This window comes from Platalea leucorodia, assembly GCF_965183815.1.
Source record: "Platalea leucorodia genome assembly, chromosome: 10".
Taxonomy (NCBI): domain Eukaryota; kingdom Metazoa; phylum Chordata; class Aves; order Pelecaniformes; family Threskiornithidae; genus Platalea; species Platalea leucorodia.
In genome coordinates, this window is record NC_138832.1 from 10,333,431 (window position 1) to 10,352,677 (window position 19,247).

The following is a 19,247-nucleotide window of genomic DNA, read 5'->3' on the forward strand; positions in this document are numbered from 1 at the left end:
AAGCTACCATAAAGGCAAAACCTCACTAAAACACAGGTTGAGAATAACTGCACTGCCAGTGCCCATTTTAAAAAATGAGAGCTCCTCAAGCACACCCTGATTCTAGGGTATCTCACAGATCAATGGACCTGGTGCAAAACAAAGATCAACCAAAGCAAAGCTAAAAGCAACTGAAGACAGGCTGCCATGCTGGGTCAGTGTAAATAAGGAGAGAAGCATGTATTTAAATGTTTTTATTTCAACTAATGCTTTGCCACCATATTACATCACTTTGAATAGCCTGGAATAGCAATATGATCTCAAAATATAGCAAATAGCTTGCCAAAGCAAGATAATATTAAATCCTATGGATACAGCATCTTCCTTCTTTGGCGACACCACTTCCTTTTATCTGTAAAAATAGTTTTATGTTCCAGCACATTTGCTGTTCGGTTTATTGAACCCTGATGTTTATAACATTTGCCTCTTCCCCGCACAAAACCTCCCCACAATGTAGTATGGTTTTATATCCAACAGCATTTTAAATAAAAAAGTTATAGTTTTCATGCAGATTTTTGTAAAAATTATATTCTAGGTGCACAGAACTGAACCAAGATGCATACAAAAATGCATTCACTTCCATTCTCAGGTGTAACCATGCCATCAGCAACATGATACGTTACTGTGAGAGGTCCAAGCATGGTAGTATTCTCATATATAGTATAACTTCAAAAAAAAAAAAAAAACCAAAAAAACCAACAAAAACAAAAACAAAAAAAAGGCAGAAAGAGAAAAAACTGCCATGCTTTATTTGTAATCAAAATAGTTAGATGTATAAAAAAGCACCATGTACAGAGAATACCAGAGGAAGATCCATCTTCCTAATTACACATTTCTCATGTAGCATTGCGAGCTGGCCTGCAGGTCCCAACTTGTACTGTAGCTTTACTTGCAAAGCTAAGGAAGTGGACAAACCTAGAATATGCTTGGACCGTATGACAGAAATTAAACTGGATTGCAGAAAGAAATTAGATTTGTTTCCATTACAACTCATACTAACCACCTTATAGCCCTCAGAGGTAAAAAAAACATGCACCAAATATCTGAGAAATAATGGGGTGAAAACAGCTCCAGAGCAGTATTGCAAGATGCAGGTCTGTTATGAATGCATTTCTGTGAGCTCTTGATAAGTTAAACTTTCCTTTGGGAAAAGAGCACGTCTGTTGGTTAAAACTCCTCTCCCTGAGAATTTTGATAAGAGTTTGTCTTTCAAAGCAAAACAAAGTCCTTTGAACTTCAACAGTTCCTAGGCCAACAGCATTTCAACGTGGTCACAGCGGATCTGCTTACTCATGCACCCAGGGTGGCAGGTTGGGTTTTTGTTGCGGTTTGGTTTTTTTTTTTTTTTTTTTTCTTTACATGGATCAACCCTTTTATACTCGCTTCATTCCTCTGCCCATCAAGCAGGCAAACACGGTCATGACCATCTTCGGTTTCACCTCCACGAGATCTTCGGGAAGAGCATAAACTCTGGCACCAATTCTTCTTGCCATGGACACAGCATACCTATTCACCATGGAAAGATGAATGGTCAGAACTGAGACTGCTACCAGTAAATGACAAGTCAGCTCCTGCCCTATCCAACACAGTTTCACCTATTATCCTCTTTATTAAGATTCAAGATGTGCAACAGTCCAATCACACCACATCTGTTTGTTTCATAAATTTTTTTTTGATCTTCTGCTGTATTCCTTTTCCACAGTAAAGTGTCTTTAATGTGCAAATTGACCCTTGAATGTCAAGTCCACTTTACCAACAGTTAAAAAAAATTGTAATTCATATTTGTTAGGGCTAATAGATAGCATGTATAACCAAGGATTAATCAGCTAACATTTACATTTCCCCTTCTGTTTGCTCTTTAGGAATAATCAAGCGAGACTATTATCTGCAAGAAACTCTGCTGTCATTCTACCACCGCAGAACAGTGACAGAACACACACTTCAAAGACATGTTTTAATAGGCATACTTTAAACTTGACAACCTATGATGATTCAGTGAGACATGAGACATACGAGGGTTCAATTTCAAAACCCTGAGCACTTCAGATGCCTGAACAAACAGGTGAGAAACAGAATATCATTGCTAAGAACTGCTTGGGCTGTTCTGCATTTCCCTCAACAAGCCAGAGAGTCCAGCCAACTACTCCCTCCAGCGTTATGGGCAAGGACAGCAATTAGATTTCAAGTGCTGCCTGTCTAAACAATGCAGTGTTAAAAGAGATTGAAAACCACAGCAATAAACTGTGGTAAAAACACTTGCAGCTGAAGGCCAGCGCATAGAAAGCACACTCTTTCAATGCAAAACAGCTTTTGAGATAGAAAACTTACTTAGCGTTATTTTGTTTGTCATCTTCTGATAGATGACCAGTCTTTACAAGGTCATAGTTGATACAACCAGGCTGTATAGCATCAATTAAATCCACAACCGCCAAGCTTGTGCTGATAGTCTTGTCCTAGAGAATGCGGGGACAGACAAGTAAAGATGAACATCTAATCCTTAAAGCATACTTCTTGCCTCAATTCAGCTGCTCTGCAACATGCAACAAAACAAGCTTTAAACAGGCCATTTCAGAGCAGCAGTGTTAGTGATTATTCCCAGCTGGACCACAGGGAAAACCAAACTGCTGCTTCTCCTTTGATAACAGTACAAGATCATTACGCCCATTTACTGCAAGTGCTCTGAAAATACAAAGCAGTACCCAATGGGCAGGCAGCAGGTCTGCCCCGCTGACCAGACCCCAAGGGACGATGCTCACCTACAAATGCTCACCAGCTCCAGCCCCTATGCTTGCCAGCATCCCAGCCCCCACCTCTGCCCCAGAGGCCAACCACCCTCCCCTCCTCCCCATCAGCTCTCTTGCCCCTCCGCTATTCCCCACCATGGGCAGTCCTAAAGTCTCCTTTCTGATAGCTTGAAGCCACTTTGTTCCCAGCACAGACTGAATCCTGTCCTGTTTAAACCCCTTTCTAAGATGCCCCTGCTGTTCCTCCAGCCAAGGAAATAGTTTCTGGGCACCCTTCTCCTTCTGGATGCAAGAGAAGAACCTGCACCTTGAAGTTCTGAATGGAAGTGGACTTGCCGGCTGCTTTCAGGGTCTGGTTTACCCAGCTGACTATAATGTCATCGTTAGCTTTCTGACCATCACCCAGGTCCTCGAGGACATTCAGCGTGTACCTGCGAACCAGCAGAGAGAACAAGATTAGGCTCAGAGTGTGGGCAAAGCCCTGGTGAGCATGCAGCCAGGATGCAATGTGAGCCCATAGCAGCTTGGAGAGTCTTCACATAGTCTCAGCTCTGCTTTTTTTTTTTTTTTTTAAAACTCCTTTAGCAAAAAGGAAGAATCATCTATCTTATATGAAGTATGATTTCTGTTAAAGCATTTAGTCTTTCTAGCCTTCCAAGTCCTTTAATATGAGACCACAAAATTGCCTGGACTCAGGACACTTGTTAATCTGTTTCACCATTGTCCATTTGCTCCGTAGGGTTAACATATTACCTAAAAAGTGTGGATCAACTCATGAGTTAGCATTCTGACCTCTAATGCCAAATAAGGAGCTACCATGCAGCTATTTTGCAGATATATGTTTGCATCATCTTATAATTCTGCAGAAATAGATAAGAAAAGGACAATCAACTTTATCTGCTATTAAGTGTCTCCTTCCCCCCATTCCAATGCAGAAGGGGGTTATAAAGCAGCCCTGGAATTTTTCTCTATATATTTCCAATTAAAAATTGGAACATAAATATTTCCTGCTTAGGGTTTCTGCATGTGGACCAGACTTGAGCAGGCAAGAGAGAGGTGATCCTGGTCAGCAGGATGTTCACAGATCCACCAGCGGGTTCTCCAGAGGTTTCTGCTCCAGCCTCCCATGTGCAGCAGGATCAGCTCTGCCACAGTTTTGTCCATCTGTGTCTCAGAAATCCCCAAAGAACAGAGGTTTTACAGTCTTTCTGGGTGACCTGTTCCAGTGCTGCAGTGCTTTCATGGCAAAAAAACTTCCCAAATTCTGTACTCCATTCACAAGTTTTACATGTTTGAGACAGGTCCTACCTTCTCATCAACTGCCAGACTAAGGCTAGTGTCAGCGTTGGGTTTCCATCATTCAGATCCTGTCCTCCGATGCCAACCAGGGAGAATTTAGCTGGATGCTTTCCCAAGTCTACAGCGTAGTTACAGTTTTCTAGCTACACAGAAGAAGAGTTTAAACAGAAAATCACTCACAAATACACTCATCTGACTGGAAGCCTCAAATAGGAATTTTTAGTGTCCATGGCTTCTTTTAAAGTCTCTTGAAATGCTTACCTTTTTCATATTTGCTCCAAGCTTAGGGTACGGAGGCTTGTTAACCTTATTCCAGTCAACAGGAACTTTGATCTTTTCATATAATTGTAGTATTACCAGTGCATCTTGGAGATCGCTGAAGTGGAAAACACTGATTAACCCTAACGTTTCAAGATTTAAATACACTCTGACTCTGTCACATCATGAATAATTACTACTCTTTACAGGTTGTTGAAATTGCAACAACCCTAAAAAGAAAAAAATTCAAAACATTTTGTAGTTTTCAGGGCAGGAGAAATGCTCCGTGCTTAACATCAGCTAGCTGCTGAGCTAAAGCAGCTTTTAGCATGGTAATCAGCAACAGATCTAGGGAAGAATTTTGCCACATAAAATCCAAAGGTAGCCACCTCTCTCCACTGACTACAGGGGCCCAGAGTATCTTGCCTCCTAGCTATGATGTCTTGGTTAAGCCCTAAAATTAGGTGACAGGGAATTTAGGTCCAGTTGCTCTAAAGCAGTTGCTCAAGCAGATCTAAATGTATTGGGATCTCAGAGTACCAATTTACACAAGTTAAGGGAAAATAAACAAATTGTCTTCAGCCCTTAAAGCCAATTGCTGGTGTCAAGTGCTGGCTCAGAAATCCCTAAGCTACAGACTGCAGGCAGGGTACAGCGAGCATCTCCCACTCCCTACCATCACCCTTTCTCAAGCTCTTTGCTCGGCACTGTGGCAGCAGGACGCTGGTGCGGGCACATCTCTAGTCTGATCTAGCTGGGTCTCTCCCAAGAGCCTAACGCTTACCCATAGAGGTGATTTACATGGGGGTTCACACCAAGGGAGTTCATCCAGTTGCGGAAGGTCCGTTCCTCACGTGTCTCTCCTAGATGAGAGAAAACAGGTTCATGCAACTTCTGCAAGCCCAAAGCCGTGCAGGGTTTTCCACCTTGCAAGGCAGGGAGCTTTGAGCAGCACAGCTCATCAATTAGGTTTTAGAGCAAAAAAATGGTATTTTTTTCTACTATAATTTTTTCCAAGGAAGAGGGTTGCCCTGATATCTAGTTTTGGATATCAGTTTGATTTCTCCAGGCCTTAGAAGAGCATGCCTTTTGCACTTTCTGCAAGAAAAAGTAGCAGGAAGGTCTTTCACACAGATGTTAGCTAACTGCTGCCTCGGAGCGAGGCAGCCAAAAAGCCCTAATCCCAGTTCTGCCAACAATTAGTGCTCCCATGAACATCCCACTGCATTACTGAGGTGCTCCTGCCCATCGCAGGAAATGGCAAAACCAACTTCCCAGCCCTGGCATGGGGACTGACGGGCTGCTGGCAGTGCTCCTGCAGGTTCAGGTTCCACATCAGGGTCAGAGCAGCTGAACAGGCTGTCAAGTACCCTTCTCATCTGCCCCAGATGAGTAAACAACCGCTGCAGCACTGAAGCCTCAAATCACAAGTGTTACTTCAGTGGAGATACCTCTTCTGAGCACAGCTTCTTGTGATACAAGAGTTTACTTTAGATATTTCCCTCCTGCTAATTTTGTGACTGATATGGCCATCACCTTCCAGAAGCGTCCAGTCGATGTCCTGGTTTTCAGGCTTCGTAAGTGCTGGGTACTTGTTGAACAGGTTGGCAACAAAGGCCAGGTTCAGTTTGGGGTTGCCACTGACCACATCAGCCGGCGTGACGAACTGCCGGCAGCCAAGCCGATCTGCCTGCTGAAGCATGTACTCTGCTCTCCGCAAGTCATCCTTTTCCTGCCGGGGATGCAACACACAAGAGCTGTCGTGGAAGAGATTGCGCTACAAAGCAGATGGGAAGCTCCTGACTGCTACCTGGAGCAATGTCACAACTCCACCTGCCTTCATTAGGCATCAGTTGATAATCAAAAAAAGGGATGAAGCATGCACGCTAATCCCTGCTGCTGTGGATGTAATTGTCCCGGTTTGTCTTGGTATTTTTTCCTAGTACGGTGCTTTCCAAGTTTATATGCTTTCCAACTTCTACGCTTTCTGAACTCGGTGGTTCAAAAGCAGAAGCCAGTACGCTCCCAAATGGAGCAAAACCACAAACAATTTCTCAATCATATATGTTAATTGGCAGTTAGTGATCAGGCCTGCACCTACCACTCATTTAGCACATACCCAAGGTGCGCATATGCCCACTGACACTGTACACGCTCCAGAAATTAAGATACCAGGTTACCTAGATGTCATGGGGCAATTACAGGGTACAGTAGTTCGCAACTGTACAGCATGAGGACACGATGGCCTGAATACTTACGTTGAAACCCGACATGTTAATATCAATCTGAGGCTCTCCTTCTTTCTGCCCTTTGGGTGCAATTTGATTGAGAAGGTGGAAATAAGCTCTGGAGTCCTGAAATGGATGAAAAAGAAAATTCAGTCTCCCGCGCAGCAGTGAATACACCATAACAATTCATTTCAGGCTCATCTTTAACAAGTCACTGTGCATAATTGGCTTATGTACCTTTACTGAATTACCAAAATCTGTAAGCTTAAAAGAGAGCATGATGGCAGAAATCCAGGCAGCAGAAAAGGAAACAGAAAGGGAAAAGGTTAGAAATATTTAAGATAAAAATTATGGGTTTTAACTGTTTGCAGGCTGCCTTTGCTGGAAGCTCTGGTGTGGCAGCCTCCTCTCCAATGGCCCTCACTCTCTCACTCTCATGGCCCCCACAGTCAGATGCCCCAAGGTGGCCCTAACCCCTAAACAAGGCAGCCATTCCTACTGCTAGAGCAACGATGAAAATGGCTCAGCGAAGACAAATTTCAGGCAAAAAGATGATTATAAGAAGTCTGAATGGTTTCTCCTGTGCCTGCCCATTAGCCAGAATAGCTAAAAGGAGAGAGGCCAGGGATGGTCACAGACTAGGAGGAGCAAATAGTTGCAGTAATTATTTTATCAACTACAAGTCCTTTTAGACCGCAGCACTAAGAAGGACCTCAGCATATCCTGGCAGCCTGTGGGTTGCACCAGACAAGCCAACAGCTATCAGCAAAGCTGTAAGTAATTTTGACGTTGGAAATAAGAGCGACCATGTGTATGTGCGCACATGCACACACACAGGGGAGCTCTGGGCTCCCCATGCACCTCAATTATCCATTTTTTTTTCTACCTCAACAGTCCTTTAACCTGGAATCCACTTCAGTCCTCTTTCTCCTCCTCAAAACTGCTGGCCACACGAATAAGCTCCAGAAACCTGCTGAGAGCAGTATCCAAAAACCCCACACTGACAAGGAGTCACCACCCTCCATTTCTCACTAGTACTGAAAGAAAAGAGCCACCCCCTCACATCTGAAAAACAGCTGTAAGACTCCCCACTCCCGTTTCTATGCAGGCCAGTGTAGGGAATAAGGGGTCTTGTTTCCCTTCCTCTCTCCAGCCCATGACATTTTGGATGAAATGCCATCACCTGCCAAGTGTGTGTGGAAGTCATGTTCTCCAGGGACGCAGTTAAGCATTCCACCCTGTCTGAGCAAGCTGCATGCCCTTGAAAAATTATTTCCATCAAAAAAGATGGATTAAGAACATTTGAAAACACATGAGTAATACCAGTTTCCTACTTGATTAAAACATGCAACAGCTTTGCAGCAGGATCCCACTAGCACTGGAGGAAACACTCAGACAGTTCAATGCTGGGCTCAACCTCATGGCAAGAGAAAGCAGCACTGCAGTACCTTTAAATATCCCATCCATAAAACCCCTGTTAAGCCCGCTTAGTGTATTAAGGTTAAGAAATGTCCTGTCTACAGATGAAGGGCCTCATTTACACATGCAAACACAACTCTGACTGGCTCCCAGCCTTTTCCCAGACAGGCGCAGGCCAGGAGAGCTCTCAGTACCTTGATATCTGAGCTGAAGTTATTGATTTTGTGCCAGCCTGCGTTTTCCAAGTGGAAGTTGGCCCATCTTAGGAGCAGCTCTTCTGGGGATAGTTTCATAAGGTCCTCCAGATTTTCACCATCCCGAAGTAAGGCAGCCAGTGCTAGAAGAAAAATGTGTGTGAGGGGAAAGAAGGAGTTTTCAAGAGGCAAACCTGCATGCCAGAATTAGAGCTGCAGCAACATTTCAGGGGGAGAAGGGGGGGACAATACCAACTACTGATTAAGTCAAAATAATCTGGGTATTAGTGGAGCTTTCCTGAATTGGTTGTTACACAGAGAAGAGTATGATTGACCTAGAAAACCGTGTGTAAAAAATATTTTCCATTTTCTTGTATAACAACATTCTCTGGATCGTACGTGCAGTCTTTTAAGCTGATGACAGTAAGCTAAATGTAAATGTACTTCTATCTCTATGAAAAATTGCTTCCAAGTAGTTTCATATGCACTGTTAAAAAAAGCCAGAGAAGCAAAGATAAGCTCCCTTTCAGCTGGCCGGTGTTTCCCTTGCCACGAATTTTCAACCTAAGCCAAACAATGTTACCACTCCATGATTGGGAGGTTTAAATAAAAGACACTGAAGCCCCTCCATCCATTTGGGTGCTCTGATAGCCCATGCAGGAATAATAGCACTCTTTGAATGATTTGAAAAGTCAAATTTTGGAGGCTGTCGTGCAGGACCAAGCGAGCACAGGGGGCGAGCTGCAGCACTGCTCTCCCACCATCAAGAACAGAGCAAGAGCTCAGCTGCACCACTGACAGTAGCAAAGAGGATTTTAGGAGAACCAAGTCATTGCAAAACATTCCTGAAGAGCTGAAGCCCTCCTCTTTTTTTTTTTTTTTTTTTTTTTTTTTTTTGAGGAAGATGTGCAGTTGTCTATAATCCTAAAAGGATGTAAGCAGCTTTTGCCACCTCCCAACACCCTTACGTACCTATAGCCGAAGCACACCGGGAGAGCCTGCCCAGCCCAAGGCATCACAGAGCAACACGCTCATTCGCTCCGCAAGGCTTGAGCCAAGATGCATCTTGACTTACAGACTTGTGTTCAGCCAGTCCTCCAAGGCTGACATGCGTTACCAGGATGGCACAACCCACCCGCCTGAACCTGCTTCACAGCTACAAGCAGGCTGGAGAGCACTCAGCTTGGCACATGCCCTGATGAACCCAAAGGCGAGTACCCCCTTTCAGCAGAGAGGAGAGGAGGGAAGAGGCAGCGACGGGGCTGGAGGTGACAGAGCAAGCAATGTGGTGTTCATGCTTTAGAAGTAATCACTTATAGTTTCATTTACCTTCATTTCTGCTGAGCTCGATGTCGGCAAACAAGCCGATCTTAATGATCTGCCAGAGAAGCCCAAGGACCAGGTGGGGTTTCCCTTCCCTCAAGTCCTCTGCGCCAATATTGACAACATGACACCCGATGGCAGATGCAGAATTCAACGCCAGGTTCAGGTTCTCCTGCGAACAGCACAGCTGAGTGAGACACAGCCAGGGGAGATGCTGCTCTGCCTTTCATCCAGCGCCAGCAGAGCGGAGATTTCCCCCTTGTCCTTGCTCCAACAGCAGTAGCTCGGAGGAAACGCTCCCGGCCACTCTGCGGCTGATGTTTTAACGGAGCTGCGGTGACAGCAGGCTGAATCAATAAGAACTGAACCAGGCATCATCAGGGTTTAATTTCAGCCTCTGGTATTTAGTTTCAGCCTCTGAGTTAGTTGCATCTAGTGGTGTCAAGAATAAGGCTAGAGAAATGTTAAGTTATACGAACACACGCACACAGGCATCCTCACAAAAACAACCTATTGTACCATGAAATGATTCATAGATAGCCAACGCCAATAACCATATTGTTTTAAAAAGACAGCGCTGTATATAATCACCGCAGCAATATCAGATGCACACAGCATTTCAGCAATTTTACCCATTTTGTCATTAAGTTAGCGTTTTTGTCTTTCGAACCATACCCACAGCACTGTCAATTATGCGCAGTACAAAACTGCCTTGAATAATTAAATGCAAGTTATAAAACTCGCTCCTTTCCAGAGTTCCACAATAATGCCTCGAGCCACCATGCTGTTTTCATTAATTCTATCTGAATACAAATTTCAGCAAAAATACAGAAATGTACTATACCTGAATTATGAATGGTGTGAGTTTCTTCTTGTTAATTGCTCTTTCATCAATCGTGTCCGGAACAGAAAGATTGATCATTTTACTGGCAGGAGGAAAAACAATAACATTTGAACAACATTTCGTATTTAATCTCAACAAAACTCAATGCACTGTCACAATACTCACCATAGTACCTTTTTCCTTTTGCCTGTTTGGCTTTGTGTATTTTTTTTTAATAAAATCAAGGTTGTGTAAATCAGAAGTTAATATTTACGTTATCAAGAATGTATTTGTAAGTAATAGCTAAGCCTGAAACCTTAAACAGGTTACTGGCCACTACCTATCTCAGCTGCTGGAGCAAAAGGAGCACATGAATTATTCACAGCGCAGTCACTGAACTAGCGAAGACTCATTGCTCTATTGACATCCACTGCAGATTCTAGGAAGACAACCTGCTTCCTCTTCTTGTTAAGGTGTACTACTGCTGGCAAGAAAGATCTGCCCCCAAAAAAGCACAAACGCTTCGAGAGCTCAGTGGGGAGCATGTGAGCGCAATGGATTTTTAGTCAACAGAAACCATGGCAAGTTTTTACTTTATATTATGAACTACTACCTACTCGGTTCAGTCTTTGCCTGAAGACCTGAATTACTTGAAACTGTGCAAGGAGGGGCGGGGGGGACACACAGACCACAAGCTAAAGAATAAAAAAAAAAAAAGAAAAAAAAAAAAAAAGAAATGCAATGGGCAGCCCACTAAACATCTTTTGCGTATTGATACAGAGTCACTGAAATTCCAGGCTGATCCAGTTCTCCACTATATTAATTCCCTTACATTTAAAAAACAAACCAAAAACAAACCCAAAAGAAACCCCATACATAGAAGGTGGCTGGTGTTTAGCAGTCCTGGATGCCTTCTGTTTTCACCATGCAGCAAAATAAGTTACTTTGCTAACTTAGTGCAACTATTATCAAAAGCAACAAGAGGATTCCCAGAAAATCCATTTTTGGGTTAATTCATAAGGTCACCAACATTCCCACAGAGGTTACTGTCTGTCTAAACATCCAAGAAAATGAGCTATTTAACACATCTGCCCTCCCCCAAGCTACCTAGCACCAGGCTGAGTTTGCACCAGGACAACTTCTGCTCTGGCAGGGCACCTTCTCACCTTTAGCAAACTCAGTCTCAAGCCCAAACAAAACACTAGACAAAAATACCAGCTCGTGAAGTTGGCATCAAAGCTGAAGCATCACGCAATGACAATGAAAGCCTGGGTGACTGAGCCCCTTTTTATATGTGCACAACATTATGCACACACACTAGTCACAAAAACAGCCTGAAAATTCCCCTAACTACAGTTTTGGCAAGTTATTTTGGTCTTTTTTTTTTTTTTTTTTTTTTTTTTTTAAATTCAGGAGCCATCATGACTTACCATAGCACAATCCCATCTCCCACAGCTTTGAACAGGTCATCTGTATTTGGGTTCATTGGAATAACGTGCCTACAGTCGGGATCATTTTCCAGGGCTTTGTTTATCCAGTTTACAAAGGCATATTTTTCTTCCTCTAAGATAACCAATTGTAAATTTAATACAGGCTTTTTCATAACATAGCAAAGATTTTCCAAAAGAATCAGTGTACAACAGCCCAGGGAAATAAAAGCCCCACTATCATTACCACACTACTTTATTAGTCACACAAAGTTTAAAGAAATATGACTTTCACTTCCAACTACCAGAATATTCCTGTTATTTACTCGTTACTCAACAACTTTATTATATTCAGGTGTGACACAAGGACTTCATCAGCAAGCACAGTTAACAAAACAAATAAGAACACATTTAATTTACACACTGCTAATCTCTAATTCTGTCCTGCTCTCACCTTGACGTGAGATCATTCAGCTATCGGAGAACAAAAGCACGGCATGTGGCAGGACAGTAGAAATCTACTATTTTGGGCATACAGCCTCCACTCACCCAAGAGAGGAGCTGAAAGGCAGAGCAATACCTGAGTAGGAGTGCTGCGTCCCCTCGCTGGAGAGCTCCGAGGTCCCCCCGATGGCACAGATTCCTTCCTTCCTGTTAATTGCTTTTCTGAATGTTTTAGCAATATCGCTGCTTTTCACCTCTTGGAAAATCTACAATTTAAAGTGCTCTGTTAGACAAGAAAAACTTGTCCTCATAAAATGAAAGGACCACAGAAGCAGCTATTTCATCTTGGCTTTAAAGCAAACTTTGTAGTAAAATCAGCAAATGTGAAGGGCCCAGCAAGGGTGTAGTGCTACTAAATTTAACAAGGACAGTGGGCAGAGAGTCGTCCCACTCTCTCAAACACATATTGCAAGTGCCTATTGAAAGAGAAGCATTAGGCATGAAGTACCTCACATACATTTACCTTTTCAAGTACATTTCAAGAGACCACGAGAAAAAAACGTGGTCTGAGAGCAGTCTGAGAGCAGGTACGCATGCAGCAGTTTCCACAGGACCAAAGTTGAGAAAGCTGTTGTGCAATTTTAACCTTTCTGTGTAAGCCAGATGCTCATGTGACTGTGACTTTAGTTCACACAAAAGACTTTGTCCACAACACAAGAAACAATTCTTTTTAACCATAGAACAGTCAAATCTGCAATAACGTGTAACAAGAGCTCCAGGTAAGGATCCCCCCACCCCTCACAGTAGGTTTGGGCTAACTGACAAAAAACACCCTCACGTTTGAGGGCAGAAGAGATGCTTTAGCACAGAAAGATTACATGTGCCATTTGTGCAGGTTGTATGTTAATATTAGTGGCCCTGAGGTCCTACAGAACTGAGCAACTATTAGGAAAAAATACATTCAATGCCTTGAAAGCCTACTGTAACTCCCTCAAAACTCAACCAAATTCATTTCAACCACATTGAAAAGACAAACGAAACATATGCAGGTTCTCTAGACGCTACCCAGAAAAAGGCAATGAAACAGCACTGTAAAGCAGAACAAAGTGCTTCTGTTAAAAAGAGAGGAGGGGACTTGCCCACCTGGCTGTGGAGGCGTCACCGCAGGGCCAGCCTGCTGGCTGTCATGCCTTATCCTCCCTGTCCCTTAAACACAGGGAAGGTGGCAAGTCAAGAGGATGATGCAGTGCAGTTAAACTATCTCCTGATGGCACACAGAAGTTCTGCTCACCCCAGTGATTAGGTAGAGCTGAATGAAGACTCAAGAGCCCAAAATTTTGGGGTTTTCTGGTTTGTTGGTTTTAAACATAAGGATTTTGATACAGATTTATTTATTTTAAAATTTGCTGGACTAATTACTAGTATTGCATACCTTCTTTGAAAATACATCTTTAATGCTGAGGTACCACTAAGTCACTTGGCCCTAACCTCAAGTCAGTTCATGTTCTGTACCATAAACCCCAGCAAAAGTGCTCAGAGTTAGAAAACAGCAACAGTTCTGTTTGTAAAAATCCTACAACTAACCATTGCTTCTACTGTATAGCTTAGTTGCCCATAAGACACTTCATGTTTACTCGATCATTTGTACCATTCAAACGTGACAGAAGAGATTTATTTCTTCCTTCCTAGTGCAAAGTTAGAGTTATGGACCAGCTCAAACCAACAGATGAAACATGCACCCAGCATGCAAGTGTTCACAAACTGCTAACAAACTCCGACTTACTAGTTGACTCCGAACTCAAAAGTTCAGAGGGTCTGAAAACAATTAAGGAACAGAAGGTGAAGATAAATTAAGAAATATCAAGAAAAATAGTTGACATGAAAAAAGCTCCCTCCATGTACTGCATATACTTTTATTACTCTTTCAGCATTCAGTCAGAGTATAAAAAGGATGAAGGGACGGATATTGAACCAGTATCTCAGAAGAACTGTTGTGCCTTTGTAAAAATAAAAAAAAATAATTAAAATTTCTGACCTGTTTCTACAGAAGGCGGCTGAAGGTTAAACACATTCTCCAGCTTCTCATACCTCCTTACTCCTGTTCTTCCCTTTTAAGGCAACAAATGGATCTGAATTTTCCTAGATCACCATCTAGGACTAATCTCCAAGTGTGTCTTGAAATGCCTTCTCAAATCTTTAGCAAATACTTGTAGTCCCATTAAATTGAGAAAGGAAATTATACTGCTTCACTGGGAAAACAAGCATTCATCTATGTGCCTGGAAAAACTGAGCAGCTTCCAGTCAATACTGTAAGCTTGGAGAACTTTTTTCCAGTTGTCACCTCATGTGGAAATGGTCTTTCAGCCTCCAAGGAAGTTTTCATATAGGAAAAGCATGTGGATTCTTTTCGGTTTTCGTTTAAAAACCAACATACTTCCCCTCTGTCCAAATCTAAAGGCTGGCAGTGACAGCACAAAAGACGGGTCATATGCAGAAGTCTGTACAAAGAACTGATTTTTACATGGCAAGTCCTCAAAAGTGATCAGTTTGTAGGAAGTAAACTAGGATTAGGGTAAATGGCCAAGAAGTCAGGTTCAACCTCTTCTACCCCCCTCCTTAGCTTTGTCTAAAAGAGGTCCCCCAGCCTGCTGGCAATTCAGAAATACCACTTACATAGACAAACTCTTCAAAACTAATCTTCCCATCTTTATTCTTGTCACTGTCGATCATGAGCTTCTGGATGATCTCTCTCACTTTGTACCCGGGGAGAGGCAGGTTGGCTTCCTTGAAGAGCTCGTGCAACTCGTAGTCGCAGATGAACCCGTTGCTGTTGAGGTCTGAGGAAGAGAAGAGGCAGGAGAAGGTTTCAGAAATGTGCCAGTACCCCGACAGGACCAGCCCCAGACAGCGGGGCAGAAACAGAGCCCCGACGCTCAGAAGTGCTTTATGGAGAGCAACCTGCGCGCTGGGGACATCTACAAGACATGGAGGTAAGGAGCAATCTCCTAGTGTGGCCCGTCACAGCACACCTGTTTTAGGGCCACATTGCGCAGAGCATTCATCTTTGCTGAAAGCAAGATCCATGCAGGACACTGATACACAGCAGGATGCCCACACCAAAAATACCAAGACCAAGTAGTACACTATTCAATGGACACCACCAAGAATACACCAGGAATCAAAGACACGCAGTAAATACACACGGCACACCCTCAGAAAGGGTCCCAGCGCAAGCCATGAGATGCCTCTGGCTCTGGGCAATGGCAGGTTTGAAGAAGAGCTGACCAGGATGGCTCTCAGCACACACGACCAAGTCTGGTGTAAAAGTTTCACCACTGAGCATCTGTGTTTTCATAAATGATCTTCAGAGCGTTTCTTTTTACATCTAACTGCAGCTGGCTTTGTGTGTTAAAAATAGACAGTAATGAAACACAGCACTTCTTACTTTCTGAACTGAAAACACTAAGTCAGCTCTGCATTTACATTTTTTTATCATGTTGATAATGATGTTATCCATTTATCACTGACAGAAAATTGCAGCCAGATATTTTAATGCTGCCCAAGAATGTTCTGCAAGGACACTTGCTTTGACAGTCAACCACCAAGCCACAACAGCACTGCATGCTTAGTGAGACGTTATCGCCTAGTAGATTTGGGAAGACAGAAAATGAGAATCTAGTGTGAATCTGGAGCTTTTCACATCAACAGATCCCAAACCCTCTGGGGACGTCATCACACCTATTGACTGCAGAGGGCAAATCCAGCAGCCCTAGCTTTTCTTCAGGCAAGCAAGGTTTTGCTGCCGCCATGAACAGGCACGGGTTGGGTGCCTCCTTCCTCAGGCTAACCAGGATGAGCAGGCAGTGTGGTTCACAGCACGGCTGGTACCCAGGCTTCAGCAGCGTTGGGTTCATGAGCAGCCAGAGCATTTGAAGCAGTCGGATGGCCCAGATTCACATCCCAAGACATAAGCACGACCCTCCAGCATGTACAGAGAGACAGGGATTCAGGGCATGTTGTACCAGCTCAGTAGTGACGTTAAAATCCCTTTGCTGTAGGCAAGTGGTACAGACAGCCCAGGGAAGTTAATTCAGTGCCTGAGTTGCCATCTCCTCCCCAGGGCTGGGGCCATGGGAAGATACCAACCCTGGATTACCGCTGCTGGTGGGGAATACCTGGATGGGCTGAGGAGGTGGGAGATTTGGCAGTCTCCTACGATAGGCATTCAACCATAGGCTCTGCAAAGTCAACACAGTGCCTGTACTGAAGACATCAGCCAAGACCTTCAAGGCTAAACAAGAGCAGTCTCTGCATTCAAGCAGCTGCATTACCTTCTCCCCCACGTCCAGAGCTCCTGGTGCTGTGATGGTGCACTGCCAAGTGCTGCTTGCCACCACTGGCTATCAAAACCACACTGTGCTGCAAGGCACCCAGCCCCGCTCGGCTTCACCCAGCCACCATTCTGCCCATATCCCCCATGGGAGGATTTTTCTGCTCTTTTTAAGGCAGCAGCCTCTCCCTAAGGCTGTAGAGTTAAATTCCACTCAAGCAACAGCTTCTGCTGCCCAAACGTCTTTGCAGACTGTGGGCTGCTGCCGGCTCCCCAGGCTGCGCAATGGAAGAGCTGCACCAGCCCCAGTATTTGGTTTTGTTCAAGATGGAATCCCACACCACAGGCACAGGGGTCAGTATTTATGCTTAAAGGAAGATACTTTCAAGAACAAATGAAAACAATCAGGATAGCTCTAAAGTCCATTTTTTTTAGCAAATTTTGAAAGTCAATTTACTTTTAATGAGGTGTCAGCGGTAGTTTTTAGGTTTTATTTCACAGCAATGTTCCAGCAAGCAGCATGTCTTCACCACCGCTCCAACCTTCCTCATTTTCCAGATCCATATGGGATTTTAAAAATTATTTTTATAAGTTAGCAAGAAAGTAAAATTCAAAGGCTTAGTGGCAAACATCCAAAGTAACACCGAGCAAACCTGTACTCCCTCCTACACCCCAGTCCCTAGGTCTCAAACTAACGAAGAGCATCAATTCCAGTGGATTAATAAATACATTAAACTACTTTATGAAATGTCAGTGTTTACAATAATGCTGATGAAATAAAGTAGTTTGGGCCAATGATTAATGATAGCAACAGGCTGCTGTCTGGCCTTCAATTTTAGAATTTTATTCCAAAAAAATATAAGCTTACAAAGGCAAGCTTTATTAAACAGTCCAGCCTGAGATGTCATCAGCAAACTATTTCCCCTCTAGATAAATCACAGCTTCTTCTGTTACAGTTTTCTTATTACTAAATCTAACTCCACAATATGCATCTTTTCCCTGCCTCACAGCCAGTGAAGAAAATCAGACAAGGGATTTGCTTATCTCCAGGGCCTACGGACCCAAAACAAAACTTTTCTTTCACCCTCAGCATGCCTACAACCAGCACCCATTGCTTTAGCCCATGCCTGACTGAACTGACCACAATCCTTTGCCATGCTGCCAAATGAAGCAGGTAAATCCTGAAGCACCTGTTCATCCCTTCTTCCAACCAATGCACCACCTAAAAAACTTAAGTTTTACATCTACCCAAATGTTAGTAGGCAAAGGCCAGAGAAAAATAAGACTTCAAAATACATACTGTATCCTTGACAGGATCACAGGTGTGATTTTGAGTCAGCTTCGGTAAAGATTTTCCTCTTGACATGTCTAGCTTAAGCTTTCAGAAGTGCTTCTGAACCAGGCTTGCATGTGCCATGTCTGAGCCTATTCAGAAGTGAAAGGGAAAAACACAACATGCAGTATTTCACAAGGCAGAAGCCTGTTGGGTGAGACACCAGGGAACCAAGCTCCAAAGCCCCCCATCTCTAATACATTGGAGAGATGCATGGGTAAAAGGATGCTTAAACCTGTTTAGAGCTCAGTTCTACATATGAAGCCCTGCAAGTCTTTTAAGGATACAACCGATTTCAAGGAATTAATCCCCAGCCTTGCATTTATATTGGTTCGCTTGCAGAACAGAAACCATAACTTAAAAACACTGATTGAAATGCAACTGGGGAGTTAGCCCAGGCCATTGCCTGGTCCATCCACACTTGCTCAGCAGACCTCAATCTCAGCACGAAAGCATCAAACCTGGCTGCAGGGCAGATACCAGGAATTTACTGCAGTCTGGGTCAACACCTGCCCATTTTGAGGGTTTCGTTCACCCCTGCAAAGCAGCATCTTCCCAGTCCTCTGGGTGTGCCTAGTTCAAAGAAGATTTACCTCTGCTCACTAAAAAAAAAAAATAAAAAAATTAGCATCTCTGCAGCACGAAGGGCCGTCTGAAACACACGCTCACATGTGAGCACATGCGACTCAGGAGCATGGCACCAGGAAAGATGCTGCCCATCAGGAGGGGCTGCACACCAGAGGCTCTCAGCACCTGCATTGGGCCCAGGAGACAGCACATAATCAAGCATGCAGGATACACACTGCTGAGTAATACACCTTAACTCACTCAAAACCCTTGGGTCTCAGGGCCTAAGTTCTTCCAACTCTTAACAACATCCCAAACACCCACCTGTAAGAGTTACTCTTCCATAGTATGCTGGGAAAAAAATTAGTCACTGATTTACTTCATAAATTAAAAGGGCGTCTATGTCCCAGACACTGTGGGAGTGGGATTTACGAGCAAGACAAGTCTGTTGGTTCAACTGCAAGACCCCACACCAAGTTACTGGTTTTGCAGTAAAGATGCTCTCATTTCAAGTTTTAGCTTCTTGGCCACAGAAAGGCAGATTTAAGTGTTAAAGCCTGGTGGATATGCTAGCCCGTGGTTTTGGCTTGGTAGCAGAGTCGAGTAACCTTAGCTAGTGATTGACTATGTGGTGGAATATGGACCCATTCTTCTCTTAACATGTCAAAAAGCCTTTAGCCCTGTAAACATGACAAATAGGCCTGAGACCCGTATCCCACAGGGCAGCTGCTCCCCCTCCCGCTGTCTCTGTTCCCCCTCTGGCATTGCAGTCAAATGTACAAAGTAGCGACATTAAAATAAAAAGTAGTCACCTTTGCA

General features: G+C 43.6%; 1 protein-coding gene across 3 annotated transcripts in view; it reads right to left on the reverse strand.

Annotated features, from left to right (window-relative positions):
• Positions 1-228: 228 nt before the first annotated feature.
• The window catches only part of PLS3 (plastin 3), a 53,746-nt gene continuing 34,727 nt past the window's right edge, over positions 229-19,247 (reverse strand). For all 3 annotated transcript variants that reach the window (XM_082323401.1, XM_082323402.1, XM_082323403.1), the window contains exons 3-16: positions 14,872-15,035; positions 12,335-12,464; positions 11,758-11,890; positions 10,349-10,430; positions 9,511-9,676; positions 8,182-8,324; positions 6,599-6,694; positions 5,877-6,072; positions 5,125-5,203; positions 4,344-4,458; positions 4,092-4,225; positions 3,091-3,214; positions 2,368-2,492; positions 229-1,545 (exon numbers count right to left, since the gene is read on the reverse strand). In XM_082323401.1, coding sequence (XP_082179527.1) covers positions 1,413-1,545; positions 2,368-2,492; positions 3,091-3,214; positions 4,092-4,225; positions 4,344-4,458; positions 5,125-5,203; positions 5,877-6,072; positions 6,599-6,694; positions 8,182-8,324; positions 9,511-9,676; positions 10,349-10,430; positions 11,758-11,890; positions 12,335-12,464; positions 14,872-15,035 — 1,820 coding nt within the window. In that variant the 3' untranslated portion in view covers positions 229-1,412. The remainder of the gene's footprint in view (positions 1,546-2,367; positions 2,493-3,090; positions 3,215-4,091; positions 4,226-4,343; positions 4,459-5,124; positions 5,204-5,876; positions 6,073-6,598; positions 6,695-8,181; positions 8,325-9,510; positions 9,677-10,348; positions 10,431-11,757; positions 11,891-12,334; positions 12,465-14,871; positions 15,036-19,247) is intronic.